The sequence below is a fragment of the Clarias gariepinus genome, chromosome 10 (assembly GCF_024256425.1).
Source record: "Clarias gariepinus isolate MV-2021 ecotype Netherlands chromosome 10, CGAR_prim_01v2, whole genome shotgun sequence".
Lineage (NCBI taxonomy): Eukaryota > Metazoa > Chordata > Actinopteri > Siluriformes > Clariidae > Clarias > Clarias gariepinus.
Genome location: NC_071109.1, coordinates 27,951,413 through 27,966,212, shown reverse-complemented (window position 1 = coordinate 27,966,212; position 14,800 = coordinate 27,951,413). Strand labels below are relative to the sequence as shown.

At 40.0% G+C, this 14,800-nt stretch overlaps 1 protein-coding gene across 5 annotated transcripts in view; it reads left to right on the top strand.

Moving 5' to 3' along the window:
- The first annotated feature begins 12,124 nt into the window (after nt 1-12,124).
- The window catches only part of ndrg4 (NDRG family member 4), a 41,374-nt gene continuing 38,698 nt past the window's right edge, over nt 12,125-14,800 (top strand). For 2 of the 5 annotated variants that reach the window (XM_053505546.1, XM_053505543.1), the window contains exons 1-2: nt 12,125-12,287; nt 14,076-14,149. In XM_053505546.1, the coding sequence (XP_053361521.1) occupies nt 14,076-14,149 (74 nt within the window). In that variant the 5' untranslated portion in view covers nt 12,125-12,287. The remainder of the gene's footprint in view (nt 12,288-14,075; nt 14,150-14,800) is intronic. The other 3 variants (XM_053505547.1, XM_053505545.1, XM_053505544.1) reach the window with 2 other exon arrangements.

Here is a 14,800-nt window from a genome sequence, read left to right as displayed (position 1 = left end):
AATTTTGTTTTCTGTTTGCTTATCTCAGCTGGTCAATTTTTCTTATTTATTTTTATTTCTCCCTTTCCCTTTTTTCCACATTTTATCTTCCCTTTCTCCTACTTTCTTTATTTTCTTTTCCATCCTTTTCTTTTTTATGACTAACGTTTTTTTTCTATTTAATTCCTTTTTACTTCTTTTATATACTTCCCTTTTTTTCTTTTTTCTTTTCTAACCTTCACTTTTAATGTTTTCAGTTTCTTTTCATTCTACTTCTTTTTCTTTTTTTTCTAATTTCTCTTATTTACTTTTTTCAATTCTTTCTTCCTCTCCTTTTTTCTTCTCTTTATATTTGTTACCTTTTTAAATTCTTTTTTGTTTAATTACCTTTTGTTTTTCATTTCTTTTCTCGTTTGAATAGTTTGAGCCGTGTATCAGAATGTCCCTAAAATAGCGCCGTGTGTTTCGGCCAGCAGAGGGTGTGTTTATTGTGTCACCGTGTTTATGCTCCTGCAGAGGAGACAAGATAAAGGTCAGTTTAAACACTAAATTACACTGAACCATCTGTGTGTCAGCGGTAACATATACACTGTGTGTTGGTGTGTGTTCATTTAGGGAGAGCAGCGATATTTCAGCTGGGTTGTCTGAGCTTTGCCTATTAAAGGTGACATTTAGATTTTGCACTGTGGTACCAGGCTTGGAATGGATGTGCGTGTGTCTGTGTCTCAAAATTTTCATTTAGGTCAAACCAGACCAAACGTATTTACACGCCACTCTCTCGATCACTAGCATTAAACAGACATGTGAAATGGGGGTCAGCGCTGGGATTCCTGTAATGAAAGTTTTCGATGTTAGCCTCTGGCACATCAGTCATGCAATCACTGCAGACTATTTGAACTGCCTCAGCTTGTTGAACCAGGCGCATTTATCGACTTTTCCATAAAAAAAAAATATACAATCAATGAGTATCCCGGTTGTTGTGTTACGTAATGAGTTCATTTAATGTTCTGGTATATAATTTGTTTAGCCAGCCTGCCTCTCTCATATTCAGGGGTCTGTAAAATATAGCCTGGGGTTTGGTTAATTTAAAGCGATTTCATTCGTTCTTGGTTTGTTATTGTGATTAAGCTGTTTGACTGGTTAGTTAAGCTGAATGGGTTTTAATCCTAACTCTAAAGAAACTGCCTTCTGCGTGATTATCACCTTTTAACAACATTTGTTCTGTCAGTGGAAAGATCAGGAATTTAAAAAAAAGTTCCAAGCTAGGTATAACTAATTTATAGACAAAATACACGGCCTGACCAAAAGAGGAGGAAAAAAAGTCTGGATTTTAAAGGGGACAAATTACAGACATCCAAGTATTGAAAACAATTAAGAAGATTTGAAATTCCTGGAGTTGGGTTAAGAATTGTTCAACGCATTTCTAAAACCTATAAGGACTGTGCTGAACCTTCAACTTTGTAAATCAAAAGTGGATATAAAAAAACGATGCACTGTAAAAAAAAAATAAAAATCTGCTGTGTTTAATTGTGAAAATAAGAGCCTTTCCATACCATATGATTGAGACTAAACAGCTGTGTGGCCATAAGAAAAACACTCCAAAAAATCTGGATAAAACATTTAAATTTGCCAGGAGGTATAAATAATGAACTTATTTGGGTGATGGGTGTGTTAAGGTAAGAAGGGTGTGTCACCCATCATAGGTAGTGCCTACTGTACATGCCTCTGTTACAGTGTGTGTTATGATCTGGGGTTGCTACAGTTGATCAAGTCTGGCAGAAAAAAACTAAGTCAGCTAATGACCTGAATGTACTGAATGACCAGGTTATCATATCTATAGAGTTTTTCTTCTCTGATGGCACATGCATATTAAAGACTCATATTGTGAAAGAGTGGATCTTGGAGCATGAGGAATCATTTGCACAAATGAACTGGACACCACATTGTGTGCTGTAATCAATGCTAAAGGCGGGCTTGTGGTGTGCAACTTGACTACAAAACTGCATGAGAGCCACTGCTACGCAAATATATATTTCTGGTAATTATTTTAAATAGCCAAGAATGAAGTTCAGCTCCTTCGGTAGTCTTGGTAGAACTCCACCAGTTTAAGAGACGTGTAAGAAGAAGTGGTTTGCAGTAGAACTGTAGACGTGATACAAACCAGCAGACGTGGTTTTATGTCAGTATTACTATCTGATATGTTGATGCTTCTTTCTGGAGGATAGAAGCTGCTTTTAAAAGAGATGTTTTGAAAAGGCACGGTCTTCCAAACTCAAGAGAAATGAAAAGCTGTGTATCATATTAAGCGTCTCATGTAGACAGGCTTTGTTGAAGCAGTAGAAGGGTATAATGTGTCTAATGTGCTGGATAGGATGATCTGATTTCCCTCTGTGTGATCATAACAGCATGTGTCTGGCCTTTCTGTTTTAAAGTTCAGAGCTTCTTTAAGGATCCTGCAGTGCGCATAACCAGGGATGGTCCTGAATATCAGAAGGAATGTTGATGTGTGATGGGAATGTCTCTGTTTTCATTTATTCAATCTTCCCTTCTTCTCTCCCTGCCTCCCATTTTCTCCATTTATCTTTTCTTCCCCCTTTTGCCTTTTATTTCCTTCCATTAATTTTCCTTTCACCCTTTGATTTTCCCATTTGCTTTATTTACATTTCCTTTACTTTTAAGATATTTTTTCTACCTTTTCCTACTTTTTTGTTCTCTTGATTTTTGTTCTTTCTTTTCTTTTGTTTCCCCTTTCTTTTGACCCCTTTTTCTTCCCCTATCTTCCATTCCCTTTTTTCATTTTTATCCATTAATGTCCTTTTTCCTACTTTCCCTTTAAATTTTCTTTAAAAAAAATGTATACTCCTTTTTCCTTTTCTTTCCTTCTTTTTCTTCCATTCACTTCCCTTTTCTTAAATTTCCTTTAAAATTTCACCTTTCCTCTCTTCCTGTCCCCTTTATTTTCTTCAATTCTTTTTTCTTTTCTTTTTTTTCTTTCCCTTTCGTTACCCAACTTCTATTTTTTTTCGTCTCTTCTCTTCTCTTTTTCTCCTTCCATTTCTTCTCCTTTTAATTTTCCCTTTCTTCCTTTTCTTTTTTCTTCATCCTTTATTTCCCCCTTTTTTCTTTTCTTCTTTTCATTTTTACTTTCCCTTCTCTCCCTTCTTCTTTTCTTCCCTTTACTTCCCTTTTCTGTTTTTTTTTCCCCATTACTTTTCCTTTTGTTCCCTTCATTAGGATCAAGCATTCTCCATTAAAAAAACTGTAATGCGCGCTGAAGGTTGATGGCAAATGATGCTCCTTTGTTTTTGCTACCACTATTGAAGAATCAGCATGAGGAAAAGGTGGTTAATATTTAAGTGTGTGTATGTGTGTGTGTGAAAGAGAGAGAAAAAGAGAGAGCTTACACTCGACATTATTTCAGAAAGAACAGACAGTCCTAGAGGCAGTGAGAGAGAGAGAGAGAGAGAGGAAGAGGTGTGAGGATTAGACGGCTCTGTGCTCACACACCCACACTCGTCCTCCATTTGTTGATCTCTCTGCTCTTGTGCTGCTAACAATACACAGCATTTTTAATCAGGTGGGAGGCTTGGAGTACGTACTGTCTGTTTTCCATTTTCTCTTTCTTTGTCTTTTCCTGTCTTTATCTCTGTATATAGTACAGTATCTCTCAGCTCACTGTCTCTTGTATTTACATCTTCTCTAGCTCTTTTTTCCTACTCTCTCTAGTCTCATCCCCCCCCCCACCCCAATTTATCCACTGATCTATCCATCACCAACCCTCAATTGCCACAAGCAGAGTTTGAAGAACAAATTTGAAACCCCTGCCCAACCCCTTTCTCATGCAGAATGCATATTTAAAGAACATCGTTTTACAATTTGGGTAATTTCCCTACTTATTAGCTAGTCCTTCCTCATTAAACTGCAGCTATATTCCGGGTGGTGGTGGTGGTGGGTGGGAGGGGTTGAGGGTTACTCTGCCAAATGCCCTCTTCATATGAGCTCACAGATGCCCACGTTCCCCTAGTGTCACTCTGATTAGCAGAGAAGAGAGTGACACCATTCTTTTCACCCATAGAGCAAGGCCAGGTATGATCTCATGAATGCCTGTCGGCAGATGCGAATGACATCACCAGTTCAAAATCTTCAGACTATAGAGAAAAAGCCTTTGTTTTGCACAGTTTTGTGATTATTCATCACGTTGTTGAGTCTAGACCTGAGTAACTGAAGCAACCGAAGATCATAACACCGCCTCCAGAGGCTTGTACAATGGACCCTATGCATGATGGATGCATCGCTTCATACGCTTCTCTTCTTACCCTGACGCGCCCATCGCTCTGGTATCCAAACCACATGGTATCGGACCACATGACCTTTTTTCATTGCTCCAAAGTCTAATCTTTATGCTCCCTAGCAAACTGAAGCTTTTCCCCTGATTATTCTCACTATCAAGTAGTTTTCTTATGAACACAGCTGTTTATTCCCAATCCTTTCAGTTCTCATCCCATTATGTGTGTACGCAAATGCTCTTACTTTCGCCATTAAACATAGCTCTGATTTTTAGTGTTGATTTACCATGCAACTTCAAGTAAACTTTAAGTAATCTCCATTCATGATTTTTCTTTTTTTTTTTTCCTGATCACATTTCTTCCACAAAGTTGACAGTTCAGCTCTGTCCTTGCAGGTTGTTGAATAGCCAATAATTTCAGCCCAATAGTTTGACTCTCCAGAAATGCAACTTGATTCTTGAACAGGCAGTGATTTTTCTTTAAGTGGGTCAAGCGTTCAACTAAAGACTCTTGTGAATTGTCACAAACGCTTTTTTAATTTCCTGTTTAGAACATGCTGCAACACATAAAAATACAAAAGTGAAATAAACAGCCTATGTTAAATTAAAATGGGCCAATGTCTAAGAATGCTCCTTCAGTCGTTCCCAACAACCATAACAGAGTGATTAAAATAGAGCTAAATCCAACAATAATTATTTAAACATGACAAAAACAACAACATGCCATTGATTTGATGAAGTAGTTTTCCACTGAGGTAGACAGCAGAGCCTCTTGAGTTGTACTACACCGAGCCCTCACTAAGTGACTATCATTTACGTGTTATTTTTTCCACATCATTATGACTAAACATTCACTAGTTACATTTAATTTCAGTTTGGGGATGCAGAATGGGGATGTATGGTCAATGCTCGCTAGTCGAGGCACTGTTATTAGCCTGCAAATAACATGCAAATACACCAGAACATTGGAAGGATGTGTAGTGTTTCACAACGTGGCCTCAATTACCCCTTTTATACCAACAACCTCCTTTGTTTTTTCCATAGGGTGGAGAGTCACGTCAATATGTCACTGTATACGTCCATGTGTGTTGTGTCTACTTTTCCAGCAATGATAGCGGCAATGGTAACAGCAAACGCAAAAAACAACAACAACAACAACGGTAAACTTGGAAAATTGAATTCTGGCTTTATCATTACTAGAAAGCATTTGAGCGTCACATTGCATACTGAGTCCATCCTTTTAAAGATAAGCGGGTCTCTGTTCTGGCCCAGCAAAATGTTGGTGCCGTGATGGAACAGGTTTTTCTGCCTGCCTAGAAATTGGGCACCAACTCGAACTAGCTTGTAAACTGCCCTGGTGGAAAAGGGGTGAATGTGTATTATGTTTCTCCCTGGGGCTCGGCAGCGTGAACAAGGCTTGAAATGCGTTTTCTTTTGGGGCAGGAGACTTTTCAGGCAGTAAAGGCTTGACAACTGAGATTACAAGAACAGCACAAAGTTTAACACCCTTCTCATACTCACTATTGCACTGAACCTCCAGGGTCGGGGTTCGATCTCACCTCTGATCCAGTGTGCGTGGAGTTTGTACCTTTTTAGCCAGTCACACTGATCCTTTATCTGGACAAAAAGTTCACTTTTGTTCTTGTATGACTAATACATGATGCTGTTTGTGTTTTCAATGAACCCTTTTGTAGGGATGCTATCAGAGAGGCACAGGGGGAGTCAAGAAAATGGTAAAAAGCAAAATTACAGAGCTCTATGGTTCCTGCACAGTCCAGAGCTCAGTCTGTGTGGAGTTTTGCATGTTCTCTCCTTGTCTGCATGTGCTTCTTAATGGTTCTGGTTCTCCCAAGTAGACTAGCTGTATGAACACGTGATGCCCTGTGATTGATTGGCATTCTCAACTTGTGCTCCCAACTTGCATCTCATGTTACCAGAACTGGCTCCATACTCACCACTAGTCAGTCATACGCGTCTGCGTTTTATTCCTCCCGTCTTATGGTAAATGTGTTTAAACAGCTTTTATCTCAGAGGAAGAACGTGATAGCCCTTACCTTCCCCGGAAAAGTCATATAACCTTATGCAGGTTTGGAGAAATTGTGAAGGTTATTTAACAACCCATGTTTTATTATATAAATTGTTTTTATTTCAATTTTTTTTCAACATATGAGAATGATTTTCATTAGTGTAATAGCAAGTAAATCACTCTTTCCTTTTATCTGTCTGTCTGACTCTCTCTATCTCTCGTCTCTATCTCTCTTTCACACCACCTGAGTAGGGTAATTTTAGCACCTCAGTTGGAATCTAATACTGGCACAGGTGGGTGCTGTGAAAGAGTGTGTCAGAGGCAGTATGCAGGGTGCTGATGGTGCTAATGGCACTCAATTATTAGGTTTGTTTGGTCTAAATAGTGCTGAGTGGGTGATGGAAGAAAAAAAAATCATATTATGCAATATTCTGAATTTATTGCTGGAGAACAACTAGAAAGAATCAAAATTTTTGTATGAAAATTATTCAACTATATGTTTAAATATAGCAATACATTATATATATATATATATATATATATATATATATATATATATATATATATATATATATATATAAATAAAACCAAGGTTTTGTCTGTACATTAGTCAGAACTTCTGATGATGTTTTTATGTTTTATACATCGGACCCGAAACCAGTCTCGGAAAAATTTCCAACTGTGGGCGCGTCTTAAATCGAGCGCTAACCAGAATTTAATAAAACTTTTGATCTACTTAGATCACTGTCTGAAGTTTAACCTGCACCTTAAGTCAAATCAAAATGTTAAGCAATATTATAAACAGTTATGTCCTGGATTTAATAATCTACTTTAAATAAGCTACTAATAAGCTACTTGCTCAATTTAAACACCTCCATCAATAAATATACATTAGAAAAACTCAATATTTTTATTGGCATTATGCAATATTTTCTACCACTAAAATAACAACAGCGCTGGTGGCATAAGTGAATGATGTCCATGTATCCAAACAGATGGCCATGTATCTATGTTTAATGGACGAATGAGAGTTTTCCGTGTCTCCAGACCAGAGGGCATGGCCAGTTTTGCTCTCCTAAATCGCAAATTCATGACGTAAGAGCAACTCCAGCCTGGGAGCTCTGCTTATTATTACTTCACACTAAGCTAATACCTCAAGCATGTTGAAATAACACAGCGACTCTGACACGCAAACGCCTGATAACTCCGACTGCCGGTCGTGTTTCACTTATCTCCCATCACCCCTTTTTCTGCCAACATCTCTGACCACACATCCTTCAGAATCGCTACACAAAGATTGCTTATATTAAATGTCTTTGTTTTGGATGGAAATTAAAGCTTAGGCAAAGGTTTTAGTGCTGCTGAACTCTCATTCTATCATTGATAATGGAAGAATTGGAACTATGCAAAAAAAAAAAAAGTTGTTTCAGAAGGGTCAAATTATTGGCATGCATCAAGTAAAGAAAACATTAAAGTTGCTGGAATTTCTCGTGAGAGAAGTGTGGTTGGGAAAAAAAACATGAAGGATCATGATCGGAGAGCACTTAAACACTTGAAATTTTTTTTACCAAGAAGAAATCAGAGTGTAATAGTGAAAAGTAGAGCATTTCCACAAACACACACACACACCCACTGTGACTAGAATTCACAGGATTGAGAATGAACAGCTGTGTGTCCATAAGAAAATCACTTGTTTCACACATGCACATGTTTGTTCACCAACAAATTGCAGACCATTTTAAAAGTTTTGAGACTAGTTTTGTATCATGACAACAGATGGAAGCATAAGTCTGAACACACAGTCACGGGGAGCAACGACCTTCATTAATCAGTGTGCCAAAAGACATTGTCCTTTTTTACATCGGAAGAGATCGGGAAGACCTTTAACGAGCTCAAACCTTTCGGCAACTTGTGCATGATGATCGTCAGTGAACAATCCACAACATTGCTGCCATTGTCAGTGTTTCGTACAGGACAGTCCAGGCAATCCTCTGTGCCGTGCTGCTGCCAAGTTCATCCTTAGGCTGCTGACCCAGAAGCAGAAGGAAAATTGAGTCAAAGTCTGCCAAGAAGTCCATCAGCATGTCGTGGATGACCCGTCCTTCATATCGGTGACTAAACTGGGTGTGTGGTTAACAGTCTTCACAGTGAAAGAGTTCATCATCTCGACGACTGAAAAAGGAGAGGCAGGTCCGCAGCTCCACCAAGTGCATGCTCATCGTCCTTTTTGACATTAGCGCCATTGTGCGTCAAGAATTTGTCCTCAGGGGCCAGACCGTCAATAGCGAATTCTACCGGCAGGTTTTAAGGCATCTTAGGGAGAACATATGTTAGTAATTCCCAGGGTTCCTTGTCATTTGATGTCTGCACCTGTTGGTGAGAATCTTTTGGGAAATCTTTGCTGTATGATGGTGTGTACAATACCTGAAGTGTAGCCACATTTTGTGCCTTCGTGTTGCTGCTACACAACTGGCGGACTGGACAATTGCATGCATTAGAAGGTGTTACTAATAAAGCGGTCCGCATACATCACAGTTGAAAATCTACATTTACATGTAATTTTATTACATTAGCAGGAAAATCTTTAACAGAACTGCATGAGACAAGTTTAATATAACACAGGAGCACTCACCGTTTCTCATGTCCTGGAAATCAAATGAGGACACATTGATTAGCTGTGATTCATCATGATGTTTGCTGAGGAGAGCTCCAGCTAACAGGGAAGGTAAGGCAAATATCATGACGCTTATCATCACATTCATGAATGTCCCACTAAACAGTACCTTACGGAACATCATTTACAATTTTGAATGATTTTAGTGTTAAACAAGTGTAACAGTATACAAGCTGATTGACATTTGAAGATTTCAAGCACAGTGCGGCGATTAGATTCTGAGCCGCAGTAAAGCATTTGAATGGTGCAAAGAGCCAGACGTCTATGAACGTCACTGCTGACTATTTCCACATGTTTGGGGCATTAAAGGAGTTCCTGGGTGGTCAGTGTTTTAGACATGAAGCAGGCAGTCCGATCATGGCTCCGTAAGTAAGGCTTCCATTACTTGATATCTAAACTTACCTTGTCGCTTCAGTGCAGAAGTGTGACAAAGTAAACTTCGAACATCAAACATGTCTTGCCTAATCAGCAAAAAAATAACATAAATATTTTTTTATTTTTTTTGCCAAGCCATTCCTTTTAAAAGAGATGACAGTGATGCGAGAAGTGCAAATATTTTCACTAAAACATGTTTTATGCCAAATGCTCATTTTACTTTATATTCATAATGCAGCATGTGAGTCATGGAAAGTCATCCCAGATGTAAGAATCGAAGATCGAAGGCAAACCGTACTATGGGGGAAACAATAGGCATGATTTATAGGGATTTATAAGGTTCTTACCAAAGCACTATATCTGTAAAATTCAATGCTGAGCATCAAAAAGCACGAAAATTATGAAAACTACAAAAATATGAGGAACAGACCAGAAAAATTGTCTGTAACAATTGCTGATTTAATTATTTCATAGTTATCATCATCATCTCATCATCTGTACCTCATTATCCTGTGTACAGGGTCACAGGGGGCTTGGAGCCTATCCCAGGGGACGAGGTGGGGTACACCCTGGACAGGGTGCCAACCTATCACAGGGCACACACACACACAATCACTCACACACTACAGGCAATTTGGGGTCACCAATTAACTTAATCTGCATATGTTTGGACTGTGGGAGGAAACTGGAGAACCCGGAGGAAACCCACCACGCACGGAAAGAACATGCAAACTCCATGCACGCAGACCCGAGGCAGGAGTCGAACCCGGAACCTAGAGGTGCGAGGCAACATGGCTAACCACTAAAGCCAGAGTGCAGCTCTTAGGGCATAGTTGGTTGTTTCAAGTTTAAATTCACAGTTTAATGTTTTCACATAGTTTATAGAGGCCTGATTCAGACATGTCACATCCATCACACCAGTTTATCCAAAATCTTTTATTTCAAAACTGTATTTCAGTTTTAGGTATAAGTACAAAAACAATGTTCTTTCTCAACACATAGTGGTTGGGGTTATTCATTCAGTAGAACAAATCTGCTTATCTTTTTTTACGGTTAAATATATATTTACTATGCTTGGTAACACGGTTGACAATTTCCTTATTTTGACCCATAATTTCAGTGCTAGGACTCGCCCGACTCGCTGAGCACTTCTCATTTAAATAATTACATTCAAATCATAAATAGTCTGTGAACCATCTTTTATACTGCTTAACCAGCACAGGGTCACGAGATCCCCGGAGTTCATACATGCACACACTCATTCGTATACTACTGAAAATTGGGAAATCCTAGTAAGCCTAATCTGCAGGTTTTTGGGAGAAATCTGGAGTACCCAGAGGAAACCCACCGAGCACAGGGAGTACAAGCACACACAATAACAGACAGACCTGAGGCAGGCCTCGAACCCTCGACCCTGGAGGCGCGAGGCCACAGTGCTATCCACGACTCCACTGTGCCGCTATGACAATGAGCTCTTATAGATAAAATATTTCAAAACATGAGAGAACACTTACCACATTGTGTTCAAAATGTGCGCCACAGAGAATGACATCATTTACAGTTACGAGACTTCTTCAGGAGTTCTGGTGGTAACTTAGATGATAGAAGTTCTGCGGGCGTTAAAAGTGTATATATTTGAATTATTTAAATAAGAAAATTAATTTTAATTTAATTTTTTTTTGTATTTTGACTTGGTGACATGGTGGTGTTGTGGTTAGCACTGCCATCTTGCACCTTCAGGGTACAGGTTCGATTCCTTTCTCTGTGTGCATGGAGTTTTCATGTTCTCCCGCATGCTTGGTGGGTTTCCTCCTGGTTCTCCAGTTTTCTCCAGTCTGTGTGAATGAGTATGTGTATGACCTGCAATGGAGTAGTACCCCATGTCCAGGGTGTATACCAATCCATACCCATGGAAACTCCTGGGATAGGCCCTCATGACCTACAGAATAAAGTGATATAGGCGATAAGTAAGTAATTTGACTTTTGAAAGAATGCATTAAAGTGAAACCATCCATCCATCTAGGAACCTCAGTCATCCAACTAAGGACCGTGGAGGCCAATGGTGACTATTGTACAGTATTTATTCCCATTTTTAGGACTCACGCACATTCCCAAACTACGGGCAATTTGGGAATGCCAATGAACCTAATCTGCATGTCTTTGGACTTTGGGAGGAAACTCAACAAGCCACCTGCCAAAAACATCTCGATAGCCGAACTGGCCTATTTTAAGTGTAATTAAGTGGCTGACTGGTGTCCTGTGCCCTGTGATGGACTGGGATCTCATCCAGTGTGTATTCCTGCCTCATATCCAGTGTTCCCAGTGATCCACTTTAATCCTGACCAGGATAAAGTGATTACTGAAGATCAATGAAGGAATCCCATTTACTCTTAGGAGAGGCATATTTGAAATGTTCCTACTGAGTTTGGGTTTCATCAGCCACTGGGGTATTTCTGTCTCACAGACTTTAGTAGTCCTCCATAATGAAGGTAGTATCTTCGTCTTTGTTTCGATGTTCATATTGTATTTTCCATCCTTTAATCATTTTCCAATTCCTTAGTTTCTTCCTTCCTTCCTTCCTTCCTTCCATCCTGCCCTCTCTCTCTCTCTCTATTTCTCCCTGTCTGTCTGTCTCTCTAGCTGATTGTGAGCTTATGCTGCATCATCCAGAACGACACGTGCTCTCTGTTTATTACCATGCAGTGTGGGAGGGGGCAAGAAGGACGGGAAAGAGGGCGGGAGAGCGGGAGCGAGAGAGAGAGAGAGAGAGAGAGAGACAGAGAAAAAGAGGTTCCGAAAGCGGAGCCCTCATAGGGTAGCAGCATCTCAACCAAACCCACACACAGACACACACACGCACGCTCACAGAAGGAGCAGAAAAACAAAGAAGCCAAACCCTCTGAAATCATCTCAGCAGAAGAAGCACGATAAGACACATACGCCTAAAGGTAGGACCTTTAGATCTGTGTTTGTTTATCTATTTATTCAATGTGTCCTGTATTTGTGTAATATGTGTAAGTGCGCGTGTTGTAAGCCTGTGCTGACTTTCTGTTGGTGTATATATATATATATATATATATGTGTGTGTGTGTGTGTGTTTGTATATCAAAGAGCTACGTTTTGGAGGACGCTGAGAAAGAGATAGCAGATTAAGGCCCCTTTAATGACCTTTACAAACACTCGGCACACTCCTACGCACACATCAGGCTCGCGGCGTGTGAACGATGAGCTTCTCGTGCTTTTTTCCAACACGTCTGGCTGAGGAAGGAAGGTCATTACGTTAGATTTATTAACCTGCAAAAGAGCTGCGTCAGATGCCAGAAGGGGACGGTGCTGAAAATCAATCCGGACACACCTTAAGCTTTAACAGGTGGCACTCTGGGATCCATCCGGCCTCTGCTATGTGCTGGGGATATATTTGGAGGCTGCGTACTGACCGATAACAATGGCTGCCTGGTCTCGACCTAATCATCAGCCACACTTCATATAATATTTGACGCCTGGGTAGCTGGTGAGGAGCCAGCCTGCAGCGCCGAGCTGGAACTTTCCCCTGCTGGTATGGTCCCAAACTGGGGCTCGTTTTTTTTTTTTTTTTTTTTTTTTAACGTCGGTTGTAATTGGTCACAGCTTTTGGAAATCAGGTTTTGAAGCCACTGGCCCCTCCCAGCATTCCCTCGCACTGGCTCGGATTTGTGAAACAGACACAGCAACAGGGACTGGTTTGTATCAAGGTTGGATGCCAGTTGAATCAGTGCAGAACTAGATGCCAAAGCAATCAAGCGTATTCAGTTCACGGTTTGGGATGGGTTACAATAAGAGCAGCTGTGAATACTATAACAAACATCATTCGTTCTGGCATCAGTATTTCATTACGTTTCTGTTAAATTATTTGTATAACCACAAGCCTAAGGATAAATTCCCTGGTCTAGTCTATTGCATTGTATTTACTGGGAGAGATATTTCCAATAGTTGCACGGTGTGGCGTGTGCTATAAAGTACCCACTGTGCGTGTACACACCTTTGTGCACATCCTGTTTACGCGAGCGTGATCTGGCCGAGGTTCAAGCATGTCATATTGACGATGAACAGCAAGCTTTTTGCATTACGCACATTAAGACTCGGCTGGCAAATCCTGGCTCCCGGGATGCCCTTAAAGCCGAACCATTATCATAGTTTTGTTCATGACTTGATGATGATGACTTTACTTGACATTAACTGGGATAAAATCAATAGCGTAGTTAAGAAAACTACCATCTGTGGGATCCATTGGACACAACTGAGAATGCTCACATGCAGTGCCTGCTCCATGTTACATAACGATGCAACACACACTGTCTTGCCAACTTTCTTCCTGCCTGGGTTATATATCTCATGGACTTGAATCTTCTCTGTTAGTTCTGGATTGCAAATGTTTGTCTTTTGTGTCTAGAATCATACTGCAAAGTTGTTTTCAACAGGTTCTTTTTTTTTTTCCTCTCCTTTTTTTAATGGACCTTAGACTTATAGTATGTGTAAAGGCTCCTCTTCTTTACGAGGTCTGCTCTTCTTTAAACATCCCAGAGCTTTGCTTCACTTTGTTTTTTTCACACCCTCAACCATGAATGATGCCGATATCACCGGATGCTCATTTTGCATCCCCAGTACAATACAACAAAAACAATATATATACTTTTTTCAATGCTCTTTTAATGTGTATAGTGCAAACTTCAAAAATGGTTCTTGTTTTGTACTGCTAGATGGGGCCCGGATTGTTCTGGAACTTCCCCTCCAAGACTAGCTGCACGGTTTCACAGACCCTGCTGCAGACGATGTACGTAGTTCTGCTTGTAACTGTAGCTCGTAGACTTTTTTTCTCTCTTTTTTTTTTTTCGTTCTGGCATTCAGATCATCCCTTTATTTCTTTTTGTCCGTCTTTTATTTTTGACATGAATTCCATCGACCCGACAATCGTAACGTCTGCCCATGTCACCTTCAGAGGCGTGCATCTTCAGATCTGTGTTGCATGCAAGCAACCAATTATTGCACAGCATGGGGGTACATTCATAGACTGCAGGTTAATAGGAATAGATTGTCTGAGTTACTTTTTCTCACTGCTCAAAAATAAAAAAAATATTAACTTGGAAGAAAAAATCTTGTATAAACGGCCATAATCCATGTGTTTCTTTTGGCAGTTAAACAAGGTGCATTAGTCAACTCGCAGACGATGCGCTTGCTTGTGGGCCTCACATTCATATAGGCCTACTCAGGACTCTCATGAAGATGAAGATTTGTTACAGTTTTTTGACCCTAAGATCAGGAGCTGTTGAAGAGATTGTCTTTTCATTGGTCCCTGATCTTCTCGACCTCACCAACCAGGGCTATTCCCTTGCTGTCACGTCTTTTCAAACTGCTGCTCACGCACAGTTAGGGTACAGCATAACAGTCGGAGGAAAGCTCGAACCCATCCAACCACCTCCATATG